The sequence below is a fragment of the Anarrhichthys ocellatus genome, unplaced genomic scaffold (assembly GCF_004355925.1).
Source record: "Anarrhichthys ocellatus isolate YVR2014 unplaced genomic scaffold, GSC_Weel_1.0 scaffold26, whole genome shotgun sequence".
Lineage (NCBI taxonomy): Eukaryota > Metazoa > Chordata > Actinopteri > Perciformes > Anarhichadidae > Anarrhichthys > Anarrhichthys ocellatus.
Genome location: NW_022280056.1, coordinates 2,574,745 through 2,591,989, shown reverse-complemented (window position 1 = coordinate 2,591,989; position 17,245 = coordinate 2,574,745). Strand labels below are relative to the sequence as shown.

General features: G+C 44.0%; 1 protein-coding gene across 1 annotated transcript; it reads left to right on the top strand.

Moving 5' to 3' along the window:
• Nucleotides 1-4,348: 4,348 nt before the first annotated feature.
• lfng (LFNG O-fucosylpeptide 3-beta-N-acetylglucosaminyltransferase) lies at nucleotides 4,349-11,386 on the top strand. The gene is made up of 8 exons (XM_031862383.1): nucleotides 4,349-4,877; nucleotides 8,461-8,509; nucleotides 8,669-8,771; nucleotides 8,868-9,021; nucleotides 9,131-9,216; nucleotides 9,367-9,532; nucleotides 9,626-9,711; nucleotides 9,807-11,386. The coding sequence occupies exons 1-8, from the start codon at nucleotides 4,479-4,481 to the stop codon at nucleotides 9,871-9,873; spliced, it is 1,110 nt and encodes a 369-aa protein (XP_031718243.1). The 5' UTR covers nucleotides 4,349-4,478; the 3' UTR covers nucleotides 9,874-11,386.
• The last annotated feature ends 5,859 nt before the right edge of the window (nucleotides 11,387-17,245 follow it).

Genomic DNA, 17,245 nt, shown 5'->3' with positions numbered 1-17,245 from the left:
CCACACGGGAGTTTCAGCATCATTCTCGAGTTGATCTGCATCCACACGGCAGCCTTCGAAGGCTGACAGCACGTGACCATTAACGTACACTGGGCATGCGTGTGACGGTGTAAACAGGAAGTGGATTGCTTGCTTAGTTAAACAAAATACGACAGAGTAATAAAGTAGTCTTTAATAATGAAAGGTTGTATTTGATACTTAAGATCTTCCTCTATAAACTCAAACAGAGACAGTTCGTGGAAAGTTTTATTTTTCAGACGTAGTTACAGCGCTGCGGGTCTCTCTCTCTCATATCAACTTTAAAGTCAACACTTACATGTAAACGTTTACTAGATTATGGGTCCATAAATGTGGTTAACACATGTCGATCACTCGTTTCCTCTGTGTTGTTGTCTGTTTGTCACTCCTAGCTCGGAATAGCATTTATTGCTCCTGTGGTGTAGCTCCGCCATTGGGGTATTCCTTCATGAGATACGGCATCAGGGGATAAGCTGGGTCACCCAGCAGAAAAACAGGGACAGCATCTTCGCCCTCTATCAATTCTTTAGGGCATGGGGGAATTGCTCCATATTTTAGGGCACAACTCTAGCTCTGAACATCATGTAACATGTCCGACTAGCTAGCTAGCTTCTAAGCTAATTGTAACATTACCGCCAATGGGGAAATGCTAACCGCAATTAGCATTAGCGAATATAATATATCTTCGTACATCTTTTCATGCTTCATACAGGCATACTTACAGACTAAGGTCTCTCAAGGCTACCAAACGGAAGAAGTAAAACGAAGCACCGTGTCTTCTCATTAGAATCTAAAAACAACGAGGCACTAACTGTTGTTGTTGTAACTCATAGCTCTGAATAGCTCCAATAACAGCTGCTTCCTCCACAGATATGCAGACTTTACTGCACAACAGCTAGCAGCAACGCTTGAAATTAGTTATCCATGTTGAAATGAATTACTGGTCGCCCTGGCTGTTTGTTTTCTTCCGGGTACGGGTCACGTGATAGTGAGTGTGACGAATCAGGGACGGAGACGTCATGGCTGCTAATAACCAATCCAGTAGCGAACATGGGTGTGGGCTCATTTTTTCTAACACACATCCGTTTCCGACCGTCCACACTCAACCAAAACCCCGGAGTTTTCATATACCTCCAACCTCTGGGGAGTTTTCAGACTCCTCCCTTTAGGGTGCTCCAAAACTCCGGCGTAGTGTGGCCGCTCAGTGTAAACGTAGCAAATACGGAGTAAAAACGGAGTAATGTGGACATGGCCTAAGTCAAAGTTGTCAGCAGCTTTTAGAGGTCCCATGAGTTCAGTGAGCTCTGAGTAGAAATATAAACCTGAAGGTCTCCAGTGAATATCTAGTTTCCAACAACACGTGGTTCTGTAGAGAGTGGAGAAGTTTGAGAAGACTGGTACCTGATTTATTTTATTTCTGAGTGGCTCACAGATGAATCCCAAATTAAAGATGGTTTACGTGTCTTTATATTATTATTGAACAGAAGAAATGACGTTCAACGTGTCCAGGCTTGTCAGCGTGTAACCCGACACTCTCTTCAGCTCTGGTTGATCATTTACAGTTCAACTAAATCAAGCTGCTTTACAAAGCCACAGTAAATAAAAACAGTACATATATGATTATTTCTGTGACCGTATGAGTGTCGCTGTCGTTTTTATTATATAACTGTTTTTATAGCTTTACAAAAATAAGGTTTTACACACAAATTACATGATGAACTGATAAATAACAGTGTGCAAACTTCCTCCACAATGACCCCCTCCAACAATAAAATGCTGCTAACACATAGATGCATAATGGAATAATAAACTCGTACTCATACTTAATTAAGTGACACTTTTTTCCATTTGCAGTATTGCGACTTCTATTTCAGTATCTGAATACTTCCTCTGCAGCATGATACAATATTGTGCCAGTATTGATGCTTCAGAGACAAAGAAGAACACGTATGCAGCCTTTTGCATCATCATTATCTCATGCATTATGAAGTTTTATCTAATTCCACAGGTTCACTGCGTTTAGCTGAAGCAAGTCCATTCAGACTCTCTGCAGGTCAATAGAAGCGGGAGGTATTTATTTGTCTGTCGGGCAGCTGAAGCGTTCTCAGCCTTCGGTCCTCGGAGAGTTTCCTCTAATGTTGCATGAGGAGGGAAACTGACACCGAGATCTGAGGAGGACGCTCGGTCCCCTGGCTCTCGCTTCTGGTGTGAGCTGTAATCCAGTCAGAGCCGCTGTGTGCATGCTGGGAAAATAAACAGAACCGCAGACTGATCCCGGTTCACGGTGCCATCTCATTCAATTTGTTCTATATAGCTCTTGATCACACTTTTCATCATGCTGCTTTCGTTACGACGAAAAGAAACGACCATGACTTATCCGAACATGCGTTAAAGACACAGCGAGTCTCTGCTAGCTCTGAACTATCTTGAAATGAATAAAACATATGTTTACATTGAGGTAATGACACTAAATCTCCCTGTTTGATGTTTTACAGAACAGTTATAACTCTTACATTTAGTTTGACGCCCTGAAACACTCATGTGATCCTATATGAAGGAAGGAGATATGGATACATTAAGGAAATGATCCAAGAGTCTAGTATGCAGGAGATCTAAGACTCATTTGAAAGGCTGCAATCGAGTAGATTTGAATCCGTAATAAACAAAAGCTTCAGAACCATACTGGGGACCATCCAGCATGAGGAATGTTAAACAGACAGAAGATGAATGGAAACACGAGTTGAAAAGAACGATGTGGCTTCCAGCTAATGTCTTCCATGTTGGATCCTCAGAGTATCGAGTTATAACTGACATCTCGCAGAGCTGAGTGCGCACATGTGTTCTCTGCTTTTGCGGCATGTATCAGCGAATAAAAGAAGAGATATTTAGTGCTGAAACGATGCTTTCAGGACAGTTGTGACACTGTGGTCCCAGTGCATGCTGGGATCGTTTACCTGCTGTAGGCTATGTGCATCACACATCATCGTCTCTGTAAAAGCAGGAACTATAAACAACTTCTCAGACCGCTCAGATCCCCCAGCGTGCTGATACGATCTGGGGGGGAAGAAATCAAGCACACTGGGGTGTTTATTCGTGGGTTTGTGGGCTCTCTGGTGAGGAAGTGGGCTTGTCTGAAGACGCTGGATTTAATCCAGCAGTAATGTTAGATGGAGGGCCGTCAAAGACGAGGTGGGCTGATTTTCAAAAGGGACAAGAAAGCGTTTTTCCTGCTGGTGCCCGTGGAGGAAGCAAAAGGCTGAAACAAACTGAACAGAGAGGGAGGTTGGAGCCATTTTAACAGCTGACATTGTCTCCACAAGTCCAAAAGGACCAAAAAGAGTTTCTGAGGTGCGACGAATGCCCTGCAAGAAAGAGAAGAATGAAGGCCTCGGAGACAACCCCCTCTGCCTGGTTTCTTATACTTGCCTTTAGAAGCCTTTCTGTGCTCAGTTTTAAAAGGGGCACAAAGGACCTTGTCAGCAGCAACAAAGCACGGAGGTAACTTATGTACTGGATGTCCCAGAACTAAAAGAATGAAACACCTGCAGTGGAAAATACATTTATTTCTCTTGCAAAAGATTTGCTAAATATTTCAGGTGCAGGTAAAGACAGGAGTTAAGCATGATGAGTTAAAATAGACATGAGAAGTGTGACTCAGCATGAGTATCGACTTTTTAGGAGTTTATCCCAACATCTAGATTGAGACCAAAATCGTCTGTGTTTTCGGCAGCTTTTTTCAATCTTGTGCCAAAATGTAAAGACCTCTGTTTAACCAGACATTTGTTGCCCGGCGTCGGGGAGGTTATTGAGGCTCCACCAGCTGCATGTGGGTCTAAATGGACTCTCGTGTCTTTTGGTCAGCCTCCCGGCACCAGACGGCACTCGGTTGTGAGAGCCAGAATTTGAATAACAAGTGTTTTCAGGAATGGCCAACTGTTTAGAGTCCTCACAAGGTCAGTGAAGAACAATAGAGCCCGTTTCTCTGGTGAACACCCGGCAGAATTCAAATAGCTTCACCTTGAAAAGAAGACAAATGCAAATTTAGATCTGGAGGAACTTCTTTTTCCTCCAGGTGCATTTTGAAACACACCTTTCCTTGTGACCACCTGCAGCTCTGTGTTCTCTGGGTCAATATTTTACTCCTATTATCTCTGTAAAAGCCAAACTGAACTCTGCATAACACACACTCACACACACACGCACACTCACACGCACACACTAACCACGCCCTGTTGCTGGCATGCTGCATTCAAGGCCCTCCCACGAGGCGTGGCCAGCATGGAAGCTGATATATTCTCCCCTGTAACAAACTACTTACTTGCGATTCCGCTATGCACACGGACGGGACTGTTCATCCTTTTGTTTTACTGGGAGAATAAAACACCTTATGGACTTTGCATTGGGGATTTGTTGCGCCGCTTCATAGTTTTTTTTTTGTCTTTTAAAAAAAAAGTTTAATCATGTCGATGAATAGCAATAAGAAGACAGCCATCTCTGTCGCCAGCACAGCGTGCCTCTGCCTGCTGCTGCTGGTCCTGGTCGCCGTGCAGCATCACCGCGGTCAGGTGGACGACGAGGCCACCGGAGGGGACGCCGGCACGCGCTCTCTGCTCCAGGATGCCGCGCGGCACGACGAGAGCGACGCGCAAACTAAGAAGGGATTCTCGGCGTACTTCACCAAACTCACGCGGGGACGGAGGGAGGCGGAGCAGCCCGCGCGCTCCTCCGCAGCCGAGCCGCCTCCAGCCGAGGACATCAGCGCCGACGACGTCTTCATCGCCGTGAAGACCACCAAGAAGTTCCACCAGTCCAGACTGAATCTGCTGCTGGACACGTGGATCTCACGAAACATGCAACAGGTAAAGGAAAATGTGGGATGCATGTGTACAGCTGGAAGTGTAGATACGATGGGGGGGCTTGTTTGTGGGCTGCAGAGCTGAACAATAAGTGATGCAGGTGATGCCTGTTTGATGGCTGCTTACAGTGCTGCATTGTTCCCCCTTGTCACCACATGACACACTGAAATAGCCACACAAGCCCTGTTAACCGTGCTGAGTCTCCTCGGCTCTGTCACTTTTTATTCTCCTCTGAGTGATGTCCCTGAGAACGAGAGGGAGCAGATTCAGGACTCCCACTTCTCCCTCTCTCACCCCCTCTCTCCCTCTCTATTATCCCTCCTCTCTTTGGGTGTCCCTGTGAATGCCCCCGGTGCAATGGATGCTTCACAGCACCGACTCCAGTGCTGTCCCCCTTCCAGCACTAACAAAGCGTCTTTCTGAAGGGGAAAGAAAAGCTTTCCCAGCCCCTTGTCTCCCCTCTCTCCATGGGAACGTGGGAGCCGAGTCTGGGTCAAGCTCACTGGAGGGATGGGAAAACGGGGGCTTCGTTTGAGGGGATGCCTGGGACAAAGGGGTGCGTCTATAGGCGAGTTTATGCGGCACGCTGAGTGTGAAAATGTGGCCTTGAGAAGCAAGCTCCTTCAGAGAGTGCACAAAGACACTCACGGCTATAATGTGGAGGAAACAGCTGCTATTCAAAGTGGTTTGGTTTTGCGTTTTTAATTTGCCTCGGCCGCTGTCACACACAGGTTCTCCTCTCTGGTAAAGTTTGGGGTTTCTTCTCTAGTGTCTGATGTCAGTAAAACTGTAAAGATAACAGGCCCGGCACAATCACCTGCACGGCTCATGTTCATGCCCAAACCTTGCACCGCAACATCTGCTCGGATGCGAGTTGACTGTGCTAATTGGTTGTAATAATCACTGCACTGGATGATGTTAGTTAACCCAGCCGACAGAGTTAACAGCAGGGCTTGCGGGCGGGCAGCTGGTGGGTGGCTGCGTGGACAAAAAAAAGGACAGAGCGGGACCCACAATGCAAGAGGGAGTTCCTGGAGGAAGGGTGCCAGGTGGTCAGGAGCGACGGAACAAAGGACGGTCCCTAATGCCAGCCATATGATGCTCCGAGTTCCCACCGTGTACATATGGCCATCCTCGGTCGATTCTCACGCTCAGCTGATGGACATCTGTGGAGTTTGGATCACTTTTGTAGAAGCACACACGAGGGACAAAAGTGTTATTCATGCAAACGGCTCTTTAAAAGACTTCTTGTTCTGCTCCTCTTCCGCTCAGAGGGACATCTCTTTCTCTCGTGTGCAGATGGCGCTGCTATCTGCTGCTGTTTACATGAGAACAGAGAGGGAAGATTATCTCTGCGATAGATGTGTTGACACAATAGCGCCTGTGGCCGCCTTAATCTTTGAGCCCATTCAGAGCACTAACAGCCTTTTTTGTAGTGTCTTTATGTAAAAGGTTACCCTCTGAGGCTATTAAGCGCCAGACCCACTTTATCTGTGAATTGGCGCTTTTGAAGCAGACAGCCTCTTTCTCATCAAAAGTCATTTCAACTCTTTCTTGTACAAAACGCCTTCCTGTTCTCTATTAATCACCCTTGAGCGATATGACTTTTGTACTGAGAGCAGGGCCATAAAACAAGAAGAAGAAAATGGATCACAACCGCTCCAGAGAGTAGATCGGATTGATTTGTAAAGCTTGCACGTACCGCCTTCAGATGCATTCAGCAGCTGGCACCGGCGTCTTCACGGCGTGCCATGCATTCCTCTCTTAAGAGTATGATAATTAGCCAGCACTCCTAACAATGGGCGCTTTTTTAAAATGTCTTCGCTGTGAAGTACAACTGGGAGGGTGTCATTGAAGAGGACAGATGTGTGACTAATATGTGCACGCCATTTACCCCATCCTGTGCAGCGGTGGTACAAATAATTTGTCCTGATGAAATGGGCTACAAAGGCTTTGAATCAGGAGGGGGTGGAAGTGGTTGCAGGAGGGTGTGTGTGTGTGTGTGTGTGTAGGGGGGGGGGGGGTCTGATGCCCTTCCTTCCCGTGGAGCTGGAGACAGCCAGCCAGGCACCACGTTCAGCTCAGACAGGACCGTGCCAGGTCTTCCTGTGGTCAGGAGTGCAGCTCTCATCTCCCTCCTCTCCTCTTATCTCTGCTTCACACACGGCCATCTGGTGTTTTTTTTTGTTTTTTTTTGTGGTATGAATTAGTATTCCGAGAAAGTAAGTGTTCTCTTTAAGTTTCATTTCAGAAACAAAGACGGAGGGGGAAAAAAGCCTTCCCAGGGAGGTTTCTCTTTAGTTAACTGCTGCAGCTGTATGCAAATGCTGGCAAACATATTTAGAATTTACCCAGTAGAGACTTTACCCAGCATGAAAACTCACAGCATTGTTCTATTCAAGAGGCTCTGGCCATGTACGTGGGCCTAAGGAGGGAGGGGGGGGGTGAATGGCCACACACTGTTTTCAATTTACTAATCAGCAGTGAGATTCCTCCCCTCTCTCCCCTCTCTCCCTCCCTCCCTCCCTCTCTTTCTGTCAGTGCCCTGGCAGCTCTGGCAGCTGCCTCAGTGATTAGGCCGTCTATTCAACGGGCTTTAAAGCAAACAGCGCCAGCCTCTGATCCCTTCTCCTCTCAAACCACCACTCTTCCTTAAACAAATACCGGCTCATGGCTTCAGCATCGAGCAACATCTGCTTCCACGAACTGTTTCGGTCGGCTGGGAAAAGAAAAAAGTAGAAAGATGAGTCTTTTCATCCGAGTGAAGTCAGCGGCCTGTTTTCTGGATGCAGAGCATAGAAATGGCAGTTGCTCGGCGGCAGCAGGGCAGAGACGTTGCAGGAGTGCGAGTCATAGTTGACATCGGCGTGTAGGGACACGTGGCGCAGATAAGGTAGCGTGACGTTGGGCAGGTGCTGCCTCACCTGAGGTGAAGAGTAAACACGAAGCTCGGGGCCCCTTTTCATCATCAGTCGCCATTCACCGGCTTGCACCTGCTCAGTGTGAGGCGCCATAAAGAGGAGTCTAATCCTTTTGTTGTTCACTCCTTTTATGAGTAACTGCTACATTTAACAAGCGCCTGCAGTCTCGTGGCTCGATTCACGGGTCTGTCAGTCGTACAGCGGCGAGCACACAGAGGATCGTGTTGGTAGTTTATCTGCTGTTTGCTTCTGTTTTAGCTGCATTCAACACGTTGAAGCCCGGCAGCAGGTCCGGGGGGGGGGGGGGCTCGGCATGGGATACATGAATGGGGTGTGTGTGGGGGCGGACAGTCTGCCTCCTGCTTTGTTCTATGTCTGGGATGCTTCGGGGCGGCAGCACAGTTGCCATGGAGAGAGTGAAACGCGGGATAAAAAGGCCTTTCTTAGAGCCGGGGTTGTTTAACTCGATGTGTTTTCCGCTGCATAAAAGGCATGTTGATTGATGCTAATCACAGCGCACTGGATGGACGTGAGGAAGGCGGGCTTTGGACACACCGTTGAATTTGATCGTGTGACCGGGCGCTTCACATGACTGTCCAAAGCGCTTATCATTTTTTGTGGATTTAACGACCACTGATCTGAATTCTCCCTTTGTTTGTTTACAGACGCACATCTTCACAGACGGAGAGGATGCGGAGCTGAAAAAGAAAATTGGTAAGTGTCATGTTGGGAACTGAGATGCTCTTTGTTTTATTAGAAAGGGCACGCTGAATTAATGAGAAATCTTATTTTTAAAAGGTCATTTTTCTGTGAAAGCCTCCATTCATGGTGTCATCTTTCATTAATAACCTGTTTATTGAATTGTTGCCACAGGAAGTCACGCAATCAACACAAACTGCTCTGCAGCTCACAGCCGACAAGCTCTCTCGTGCAAGATGGCGGTGGAATACGATAAGTTCATAGAGTCGGGGAAAAAGTGAGTCCTTGATATTTATTTGAATTGTGATTTTTTTTTTTTTTTGTATTTATTAGTGTGAATATCTCAGGATCTAACGGTTCTTCTGTTTCTTAGGTGGTTCTGTCACGTAGATGATGACAACTACGTGAACGTTCGGACTCTGGTGAAGCACCTGTCCCAGTACCCCCACACCCAGGACATGTACATCGGTAAACCCAGTCTGGACCGGCCCATCGAGGCCACAGAGAGGCTGGGCGACAACAAGATGGTACGCAGAAGATTCTTATATTTGTTGAATTGTAACTTCCAGATCATACAGGCTCGTATTTGTCGGATGATTCTGCATATTGACCAACTTCTTCTCTGTGTCCTTACAGAAACCAGTCAACTTCTGGTTTGCTACTGGAGGAGCAGGCTTCTGTGTGAGCCGAGGTCTGGCGCTGAAGATGAGCCCGTGGGCCAGGTGAGATACCGACACACACACACGCAGGCACGCACACACGCACACACACACACACACACACACACACACACCCTGTGTTATCTACAGAACGCTCAGGGTGAAAACAGCAAAACTCAGCACTGACCAAGTGTGTATTTTCTGTTCCTCCAGCGGCGGCCACTTCATGAACACGGCGGAGAAGATCCGGCTGCCCGACGACTGCACCATTGGCTATATCATCGAGTCGGTTCTGGGGGTTCCTCTGACCCGCAGCAACTTGTTCCACTCCCACCTGGAGAACCTGCAACAAGTGTCCAGATCGGAGATACACAAGCAGGTGAGAGGCTTATTAAGTACACAGTCCGTGTCCAGTATTCTTGGTGTTTTTCTTCTTCTATGTTCTAAGTGTCCCCTGTAATTGTTGTTCCAGATCACCCTCAGTTATGGGATGTTCGAAAACAAGAGTAATATCATCAATTTCAAAGGGGCTTATCCTGTGGAGGAAGATCCATCGAGGTGAGAGATTGTTCTGGATTTAATGACACAGATTTAAATCAGTTTCAACACTTTTCAACAAGTCTGACTCCAACGTTCTTCTCGCTGTCTTCCAGGTTCAAGTCGGTGCACTGTCTCCTGTACCCAGACACCCCATGGTGTCCCCCTCAGGTTGCCTTCTAGGGCGACCGCTCCTTTCTCATCCTCGTCCCCGTCGTGCCTCGGTATCTGAAAGGCTCACGGGGACCAGTGTTTGTCGTTAGACCGCACGGCTGCTGTATTGTTGCTGTGCGGTCTTTAATAGTTTTACTGGGCTGCTGTGCGGCCCGCCTCGGGACTATTCCTTCCTGTCCGGAGCCAGGACCTCGCCCCATTATGTTCTGGTGGAAGGACCCCGGCTCTCGGCAGGAAGTAGCTTTCAGCGTTAAGCTTTGCAGGCAATCAGTTGAGCTTTGTGATGTATATGTTGCTTGTAAATGTATCTGCAATTCTCATAGAATGTATTGACATATATTCAAGCCTTTTTGCCAGCTTCACATTAACATTTTTATTTTTTCGCTTTTAAGAAATGCAAAGCCATACAGGTCTTTGTTTGTAGGCTTTTGTTGGCTTTTATCGCATATAATTGGCTTTTTTGTTTAGATGTTTTTACTCCGATGACTCCGGACAAATGTGCTAATATGAAGATTTTGTTGTGCTTTTAAGTTAACTGTTATTTCTCCCATGAACTGAGCTGGCAGACTCCCTAATACATCCTTTGGTGACCTAATCTGAGGTATATCAGGACTAAGCACTTTTCCCTTTGTGATAGTTTTTTGGTCAACTGACCTAATTTACGTCCTTTTTAATGACATGCCTCAGATTTATGTCCAAACTACAACAAAGAAAAGAGAAATAACCCGGCGCAATCTCTCATCCATTCATGTTTTTAATAACACTCCTTGCATTTGTTACAAAGGAGGATGAATAACGAGTGGAAGAGATTTTGATTCAGGGTTACAATCAGCTTTTAAATTGCTTTTGAAATGTTTTTTTATTGTTGTTTGAAAAATTGCACAGCTGACTTTCAAATGAGCTGATGATTGCTCCTGAAAAGTTGCTCACCTCAAAAAAAGGTTCAACAGTGAAGAATTAGTGAAAAGCAAAGAAGGAAAGAAACAATGGCATCTAAATAATAACCACGTGTGTAACGTGAGCCACAGTCTATAATAGTTTGCACAAAAGACTGCTGAGCTTCTCTGTTGTCCTCAACATGAATGTTCTTTATTTACACATAATATTTATGGGCTGGTTGCCGCTGAGGTGAGAACTTTACAGGAGCAACATGAGTGTTTCCACATGGAGGGGTCCGTTCCCTCCGTGTCGTCCCTCACCCATATTGGGTGGCCCTGTACATTTTGACTGCAGTATTGTGTACTGTGCCCTTTGTTTTAAATGCGTAGTATAATGTGTAGGATGGAATTTCCCCTTTGTGGTTTACATATGCGTTTATTGACCCGGACATGATATTTTTGTACTGCCTTGAACTGCGTTAAGTGACTGTGGTGTTTATTCTCCAGTATCTGGAGGGTTCGAGCGGTTCATTCCCAATACTGGCTTCTCAGGGATTATGAGTTGATCCTGGTATTAACTACCATGGGACCCACAGTGGGACCGACAACTTTGAATAAAAGTGCATAACCACTGAGAAACATTACATATTTGGTCGTGTTTTTATTTGACTTTGTCTTCCAAGTTCAAAATAATGGATCTTCTTTTAGTGTTATTGATTTATTTATGCAGTGGTGGAAAGTAACGGTAGCCTACATTTAGTCAAGCACTGACTGCTATATGAATAAAGTTATTATTATTACTGTTCTTAAGTATTTGTACTTTAGTATTTCCATTTCATGCTACTTTATATGCGTCTACTCCACTACTTCATTTGACAGTTACAGACACTAGTTACCTTGAAGACAATTTCACGTAAACATAACCTTGTAAAACAATGCATTATTAAAGATTAAACAACTCTTGAGTGATGTCACCTTCAAATAACAGGTTTAAAGAAGCAATAATTAACATTTTACACAAAACAAATCGAACATCAGTGATTAGTCCAAGATTGCTAATTTGTGTAGCAGGACTTAAAAATTAAACTTCCTACATATTTCATATTCTAACCTAATGCGGGTTGGGAACCACTGGACTGAAATATATCAGTGTATAAATGATTATTCACTTTCTATCATTCTGGTATTTCGATTTTTGACTATTTTACGCTTCTACCCTGAGGAAAGTATTTTACTCTTTACTCCACTACACTTATTGGAGAACGTAGTTACGAATCTATTTGCTGATTAAGAGTTGAAATATCTGTATTAAACATAGAAAATATGATTTTTTGTAATTATACAGTAAAGTAAAGCAGCCAACGATCAATAAAAATGGGTCAAATTAGCTTCACAACAGACAAATATAACGATAAGACGCTGCTTCCATGTTAATGCATCAATCCTAATATATAATACATGATAAAGTAACACTGTCAGGAGTCCTTCTCTGACTTTTACTTCTAATGGACTATTTCTTTCCACAATATATCATCTCTGAATGAATTTTAGGGTTGAATTTTGGTCTAAAAAAACTGCCTCACAAGATGCTAAACTCTGTCGAGAATATAATTCTGACTAAAAGACAGATTACTTGCAGTTTTACAAATTATCAGCACAAAAGTGCAGTTTAAAACGTTATCATCCTGCATGTGCACATGCTGGCTGAACTCTGGCACACACAGAGCAGAGGATCCATCACCAAAGCCTCGCATGGGAGACAAATTACTCGGCGCAAACATCCTCACCACAAACCCATAACCACAGCTTTGCCTTCCAGAGACGTGAAGTGGGAAAAACTGCAGTCTTTCATGTGTCTAAATCTCATGTTCAAACAGACATCTGCACCCTCTCTATCTTCTCTCTGTCGACTTGTATAACGTTTACAATAAATCTGTGCAGAAGTTTCCAATCATACATTGTATGACAAAGAACAATCAAAGCAGTCTGAGTTATAATCACCATGTATTCAGTGGCAAACGCTTGATCAGCTTCACAGAATAGGAAGAGAGAGAGATGCCTCCTCTGGCACTGCGCATGGGAAAGAAGGGCATGAGGCTTAAGTTAAAACTCTTGTCTTATTAAACTGGCAAGCTGTGGATGTGCAAACAGTAATCACATCTGCAGCACATTGATCTTTTCCTACAAAAGATAAAGGTTTTTACATACATAACAAATCATTAAAGTGTTGGTCTAACGCGCCCCTAATCTTTTTAAACTCTCAAAACTGTCACTTAGATGTAACATTTTTTAAAAATCATAGCAGAAGAGATGTGCACACTATCACAGAGTTAAGAGTGTTTTTGTTCACTGGTAAAACATTAAAAAGGCAAGTTTGTTTGTGTACTATTACAAAGAGGGGAAATAAAGTAGAAAGTTTGAGATTTAAATTAGCCTAAAACTGTTTCCTCCCGCTCATTTCTAATCCTCTCTGCGTCAGTAATCCTTCAAACACACTAATCTGTCACATCTACGAGTCAGAGTTATTATGTGATTACTGTACTTTGGTGCTTTTCCACTGTTTATCTTTTCTTAACGTTTGCTACTGCAATTATGACTGTTTCCATACCAGAAGACGCAGAATAATATATACAGTCGGAGTGAGCTTTAAAGTGTAGCTACGCTATTAGCATTTAAATTCACACTCCGAGCTGAGGCCAAGATTTCAGCTTCAGACAGGGAGACATGGCAGCATTTCTACTACTGGTAGTAGAGTGAATCAGTTGCTAGTATGGATACTTAAATTAAAGTACACAAGTTTGTTAACGTTATTAATTCATACAAACTGAAAAATGTGTTGGTCTGGGCCCAGTTGCCCAATGACCAGCTGCACATTACCCAAAGAAAAACAGCCAATTGATGTTTTTACATTCCTATTTTTATGCCGATTTAACAAGCAAGATACAGCGTGTTAATTAGTGAGCTTTAATGGTGCTAACAGGCCGTTTTCTTACCTTTGGACAGAGCCAGGCTAGCTGATTCCCCCTGTTTCATGATGGTAAGCTAAGCTAACCAGTTGCTAGCTGTAACGTTAGCTTAACATTTAGCGAGCTAACTGACAGATCTCGCTACCATGTTAAACTATTCCTTGAAGTACATGTTTTATTGTAGTATGTTAACATTGAGGTATTATAACTAAAGTAAGGGGTTTCAGTAGTTCTTCCACGGTAAACTGCGTTTGTTTTAATATATTTAGACAGTGTAAAATATGGACGTGAAGTCCGTGTTAGTTTTAAAACGGCCATTGTGAGGCTCAAAGTTGGGTCGCTCCGGTTGCCGCTGCCATCTTGGCAGTTACGACGACACCCAACCGTCACTTAAAGCGGCCACGCCCACAATTATGCCTAACTTTAAGCCTTTCATTTTATTTAAACGGGTGAGTTATATAAAAATTCAACCCCCGTACAGTTGTCATGAATGGGGATATTGGCTGTAGAGACCAAACCCGTTTTTTGTACCAGTCTGTTAGCACGTTTATTTCAGCTGTAGAGTTGGACATTTTAACATGGTGGTCTATGGGGATTGAGTCGCTTTTGGAACCAGCCTCAAGTGGCCATTTGAGGAACTGCAGTTGTTGGCACTTCTTTGTTGTCTTCATTTTTCAGCACAGGAGGCTTCCTCATGGTGAAAAGTATAACTCAGTTGTAACGTCTCCAAAGATCTGTCATTCAATGGAATGATTTTAATAATTCCAGCTGTTTTGCATACGAGACAGGTAAGACATTAGAAGAACACAAACATCCAACTGTAGACATGGCTGACCACCTAACTGTCAGCGAGCCGCACATGATGAAATATGACTGGAGGCTGTTGCTCATTATCTTCCAGTGATAAGGGATCCATTATCCAAAAAGTCGATCATGCTCTGTATACAAAACATAAAAAGTCCCGCATGACTCTCAGTTTGAGTCACACTTGAGGAGAAATCTGCCCGCCTACAGTTTTTCGCCTCAGGGAGAAACCCAACCCTAACCCTTTTTTCATTTGTCAAAGCCTGGTTCTGTATGGTTTTCGTACTTATTAAAAAAATGTTTCATGAGCAAAAATAAGTTATAATTAAAGCTGCGAGCAGCATTGATCGGGCCCTCGCAACTTCACGCACGTCGAGGGTACTAGCAGGACTCTGGCCATGCATTTCTGTGACCGTCATACACTGCGTGCACGAGTTAAACGGTATTTCCTGGTACTGGCAGGACTCTGGGTGACGCGGCCATGAATTTCTGTGTCCATCACACTGCGTGCACGAGTGAGATATTTCCTGCGTAGACCAGCAGCGTAGCAAGATCATGTTGCCAGGTCTTAAGCCTCAAATGTTTTGAGTGTACATCAGATACAATAGTATAGCACTACAAACAGTAGTGCCGTTTGCTGTTACTTGAACACTTTAATTTAACACTGTTTTCATTTTAAGTTCTTCTGTAACTTTAGATTGTAGTGTGAAGCATTCATTGTAACATTTAACCTGATTGTCATGAAGAAGCTCTGGACAGATCATTTATACTAATGGCCACGGACATGGTTTGAAAATCCACTGTTATCTAACATTTGCTCTCCAAGCATCTTAGTTTGCACATATTTAGATCAGAGAAGTCTTTTTCTCATGGTGTGCCCACAAACCCTTTCAATAAGTTCAGTGTTTGGGCCGCTGTAATTATAGAATCCTGCTTACGTCCATGCTTATCAGTAGGTGGCGCTATGACTATGAGTTAATATTGGCATGCAGAAGTCCTAAAGCCATGACAGTCGACAAGCATGTCAACTTTGGGACAGTTTTGACAAAGTACAGTCGAATTACAACAGCTTGATGGATGATGGCGAACCATGTAAAATGGCCATCACACCATATCCACGTCGTTCGATGAAACCTAAAGCTTTTAGTAACTTTTAATCGCTAAGGTCTTTAGATTGTTCTGACCAAATTCTAAGGTGATCGGATTAATTCCCTAGGAGGAGTTCGTAGTACAGCACCTGGAAATGGAAAAAAACCATGAGAAATTCATACAAAATTCAAAATGGCTGATTTCCGGTTGGGTTTAGAGCATGGTCCCAAGAGACTTTATTTTAAGTCCACATTTGATACATGTGCCTACCAAATTTTGTAAATCTATGTGAAACGTACAGCGAGGGCTGCTTCGTCGAAATTTTGTAGGGGGCGCTATTGAGCCGATTTGATACTCTGAACCAATAAAATCATATTATAAAACTACATTTTGGGCTTTAAATGTGTATGCCAGGTATTTAGACTGTACCGACCAAATTTGAAGTTGATCTGATTAATTCCCTAGGAGGAGTTCGTTAAAGTGCAGCGCCTGGATTTGACAAAAACGACACTAGAAATTCATAATAAATTCAAAATGGCTGACTTCCGGTTGGGTTTAGAGCATGGCCCCAAGAGACTTTTATTTAAGTCCATATGTGATACATGTTCCTACCAAATTTCATACATCTAGGTCAAACATACTGCGAGGGCTGCTTCGTCAAAATTTTGTAGGGGGCGCTATTGAGCCGATTTGCCACTCTGAACCAGTAAAATCATATTCTATAACTACATTTCGGGCTTGTAATCTGCTTGCCAAGTTTGCTTATGTTTCGAGCATTTTTAGCCTCTCAAAATGACCGTTGTTAACGGCGAAGACTGCATCGCCACGGCAACGGCGTTCGACGAAACATCAAAAGCTTCATGAACTGGCATTATGAACTTCTTACATTTGTGTGGAAGTAATTTGATGTTGATTTGATTTACCTACTAAGAGAAACAAGCCAAAGTATAAAGACTTTAACTTCCTGTTACCAGTCCAAAAACATCATAAAATTCAAAATGGCCGACTTCCTGTTTGGTTTGATGAAAAACTCCAAGAGGATTTTTTGTGCGTCCCATCACGATCCACATACCTACCAAATTTCATACAGCTAGGTGAAACCCAATGTTGGGGCTACTCAATAGGGGGCGCTATCGAGCCAATATTTCATACCGCAGCTGGACACCCCAATCAGACTGCAATTATCGCAAATTCTGGCTTGCGTGCCAAATTTTGAAAGTTTTCTAGTATCCCAAGCACCTCCTTTCTGCGACGAAACACCAAAAATAAGAATAAGAATAAGAAGAAGAAAAAACATACGGAAAACAAAAGGTCCTCCGCTCCGACTACGTCGGTGCTCGGGCCCTAATAAAGGTGAGCTTTGAACCCTGGGCTCCGGATCTTAAACCACTATACTATCATAGCTTTAAAAGAGAAAATTGTGATTGTATTTGCAGGCAAATTACTATTTAATTAAAGCAGCACGTTTGGGTTATAAAATTGTTTTATTGTTGATGTTCAAAGATGAACCAGATCGGTCATCAGAGGATGGTGAGGAAGAGCATCATGGTGCTGGTCCTGCTGCTCCTAAACCACCCATGGGTAGCTCTTAAAAGAGCCGTTTTGGATGTGCTTGGGCATTGCACGGCTTTACCGTGGCCGCAG

What these genes read in the sequence shown, in the direction of transcription:
- lfng (XM_031862383.1), top strand. Translation starts at nt 4,479, where the DNA reads ATGTCGATGAATAGCAATAAGAAGACAGCCATCTCTGTCGCCAGCACA. An exon ending in TCTCACGAAACATGCAACAG is followed by an intron (nt 4,878 to 8,460) that starts GTAAAGGAAAAT and finishes GTTTGTTTACAG; the next exon opens with ACGCACATCTTCACAGACGG. An exon ending in GGCTGGGCGACAACAAGATG is followed by an intron (nt 9,022 to 9,130) that starts GTACGCAGAAGA and finishes GTGTCCTTACAG; the next exon opens with AAACCAGTCAACTTCTGGTT.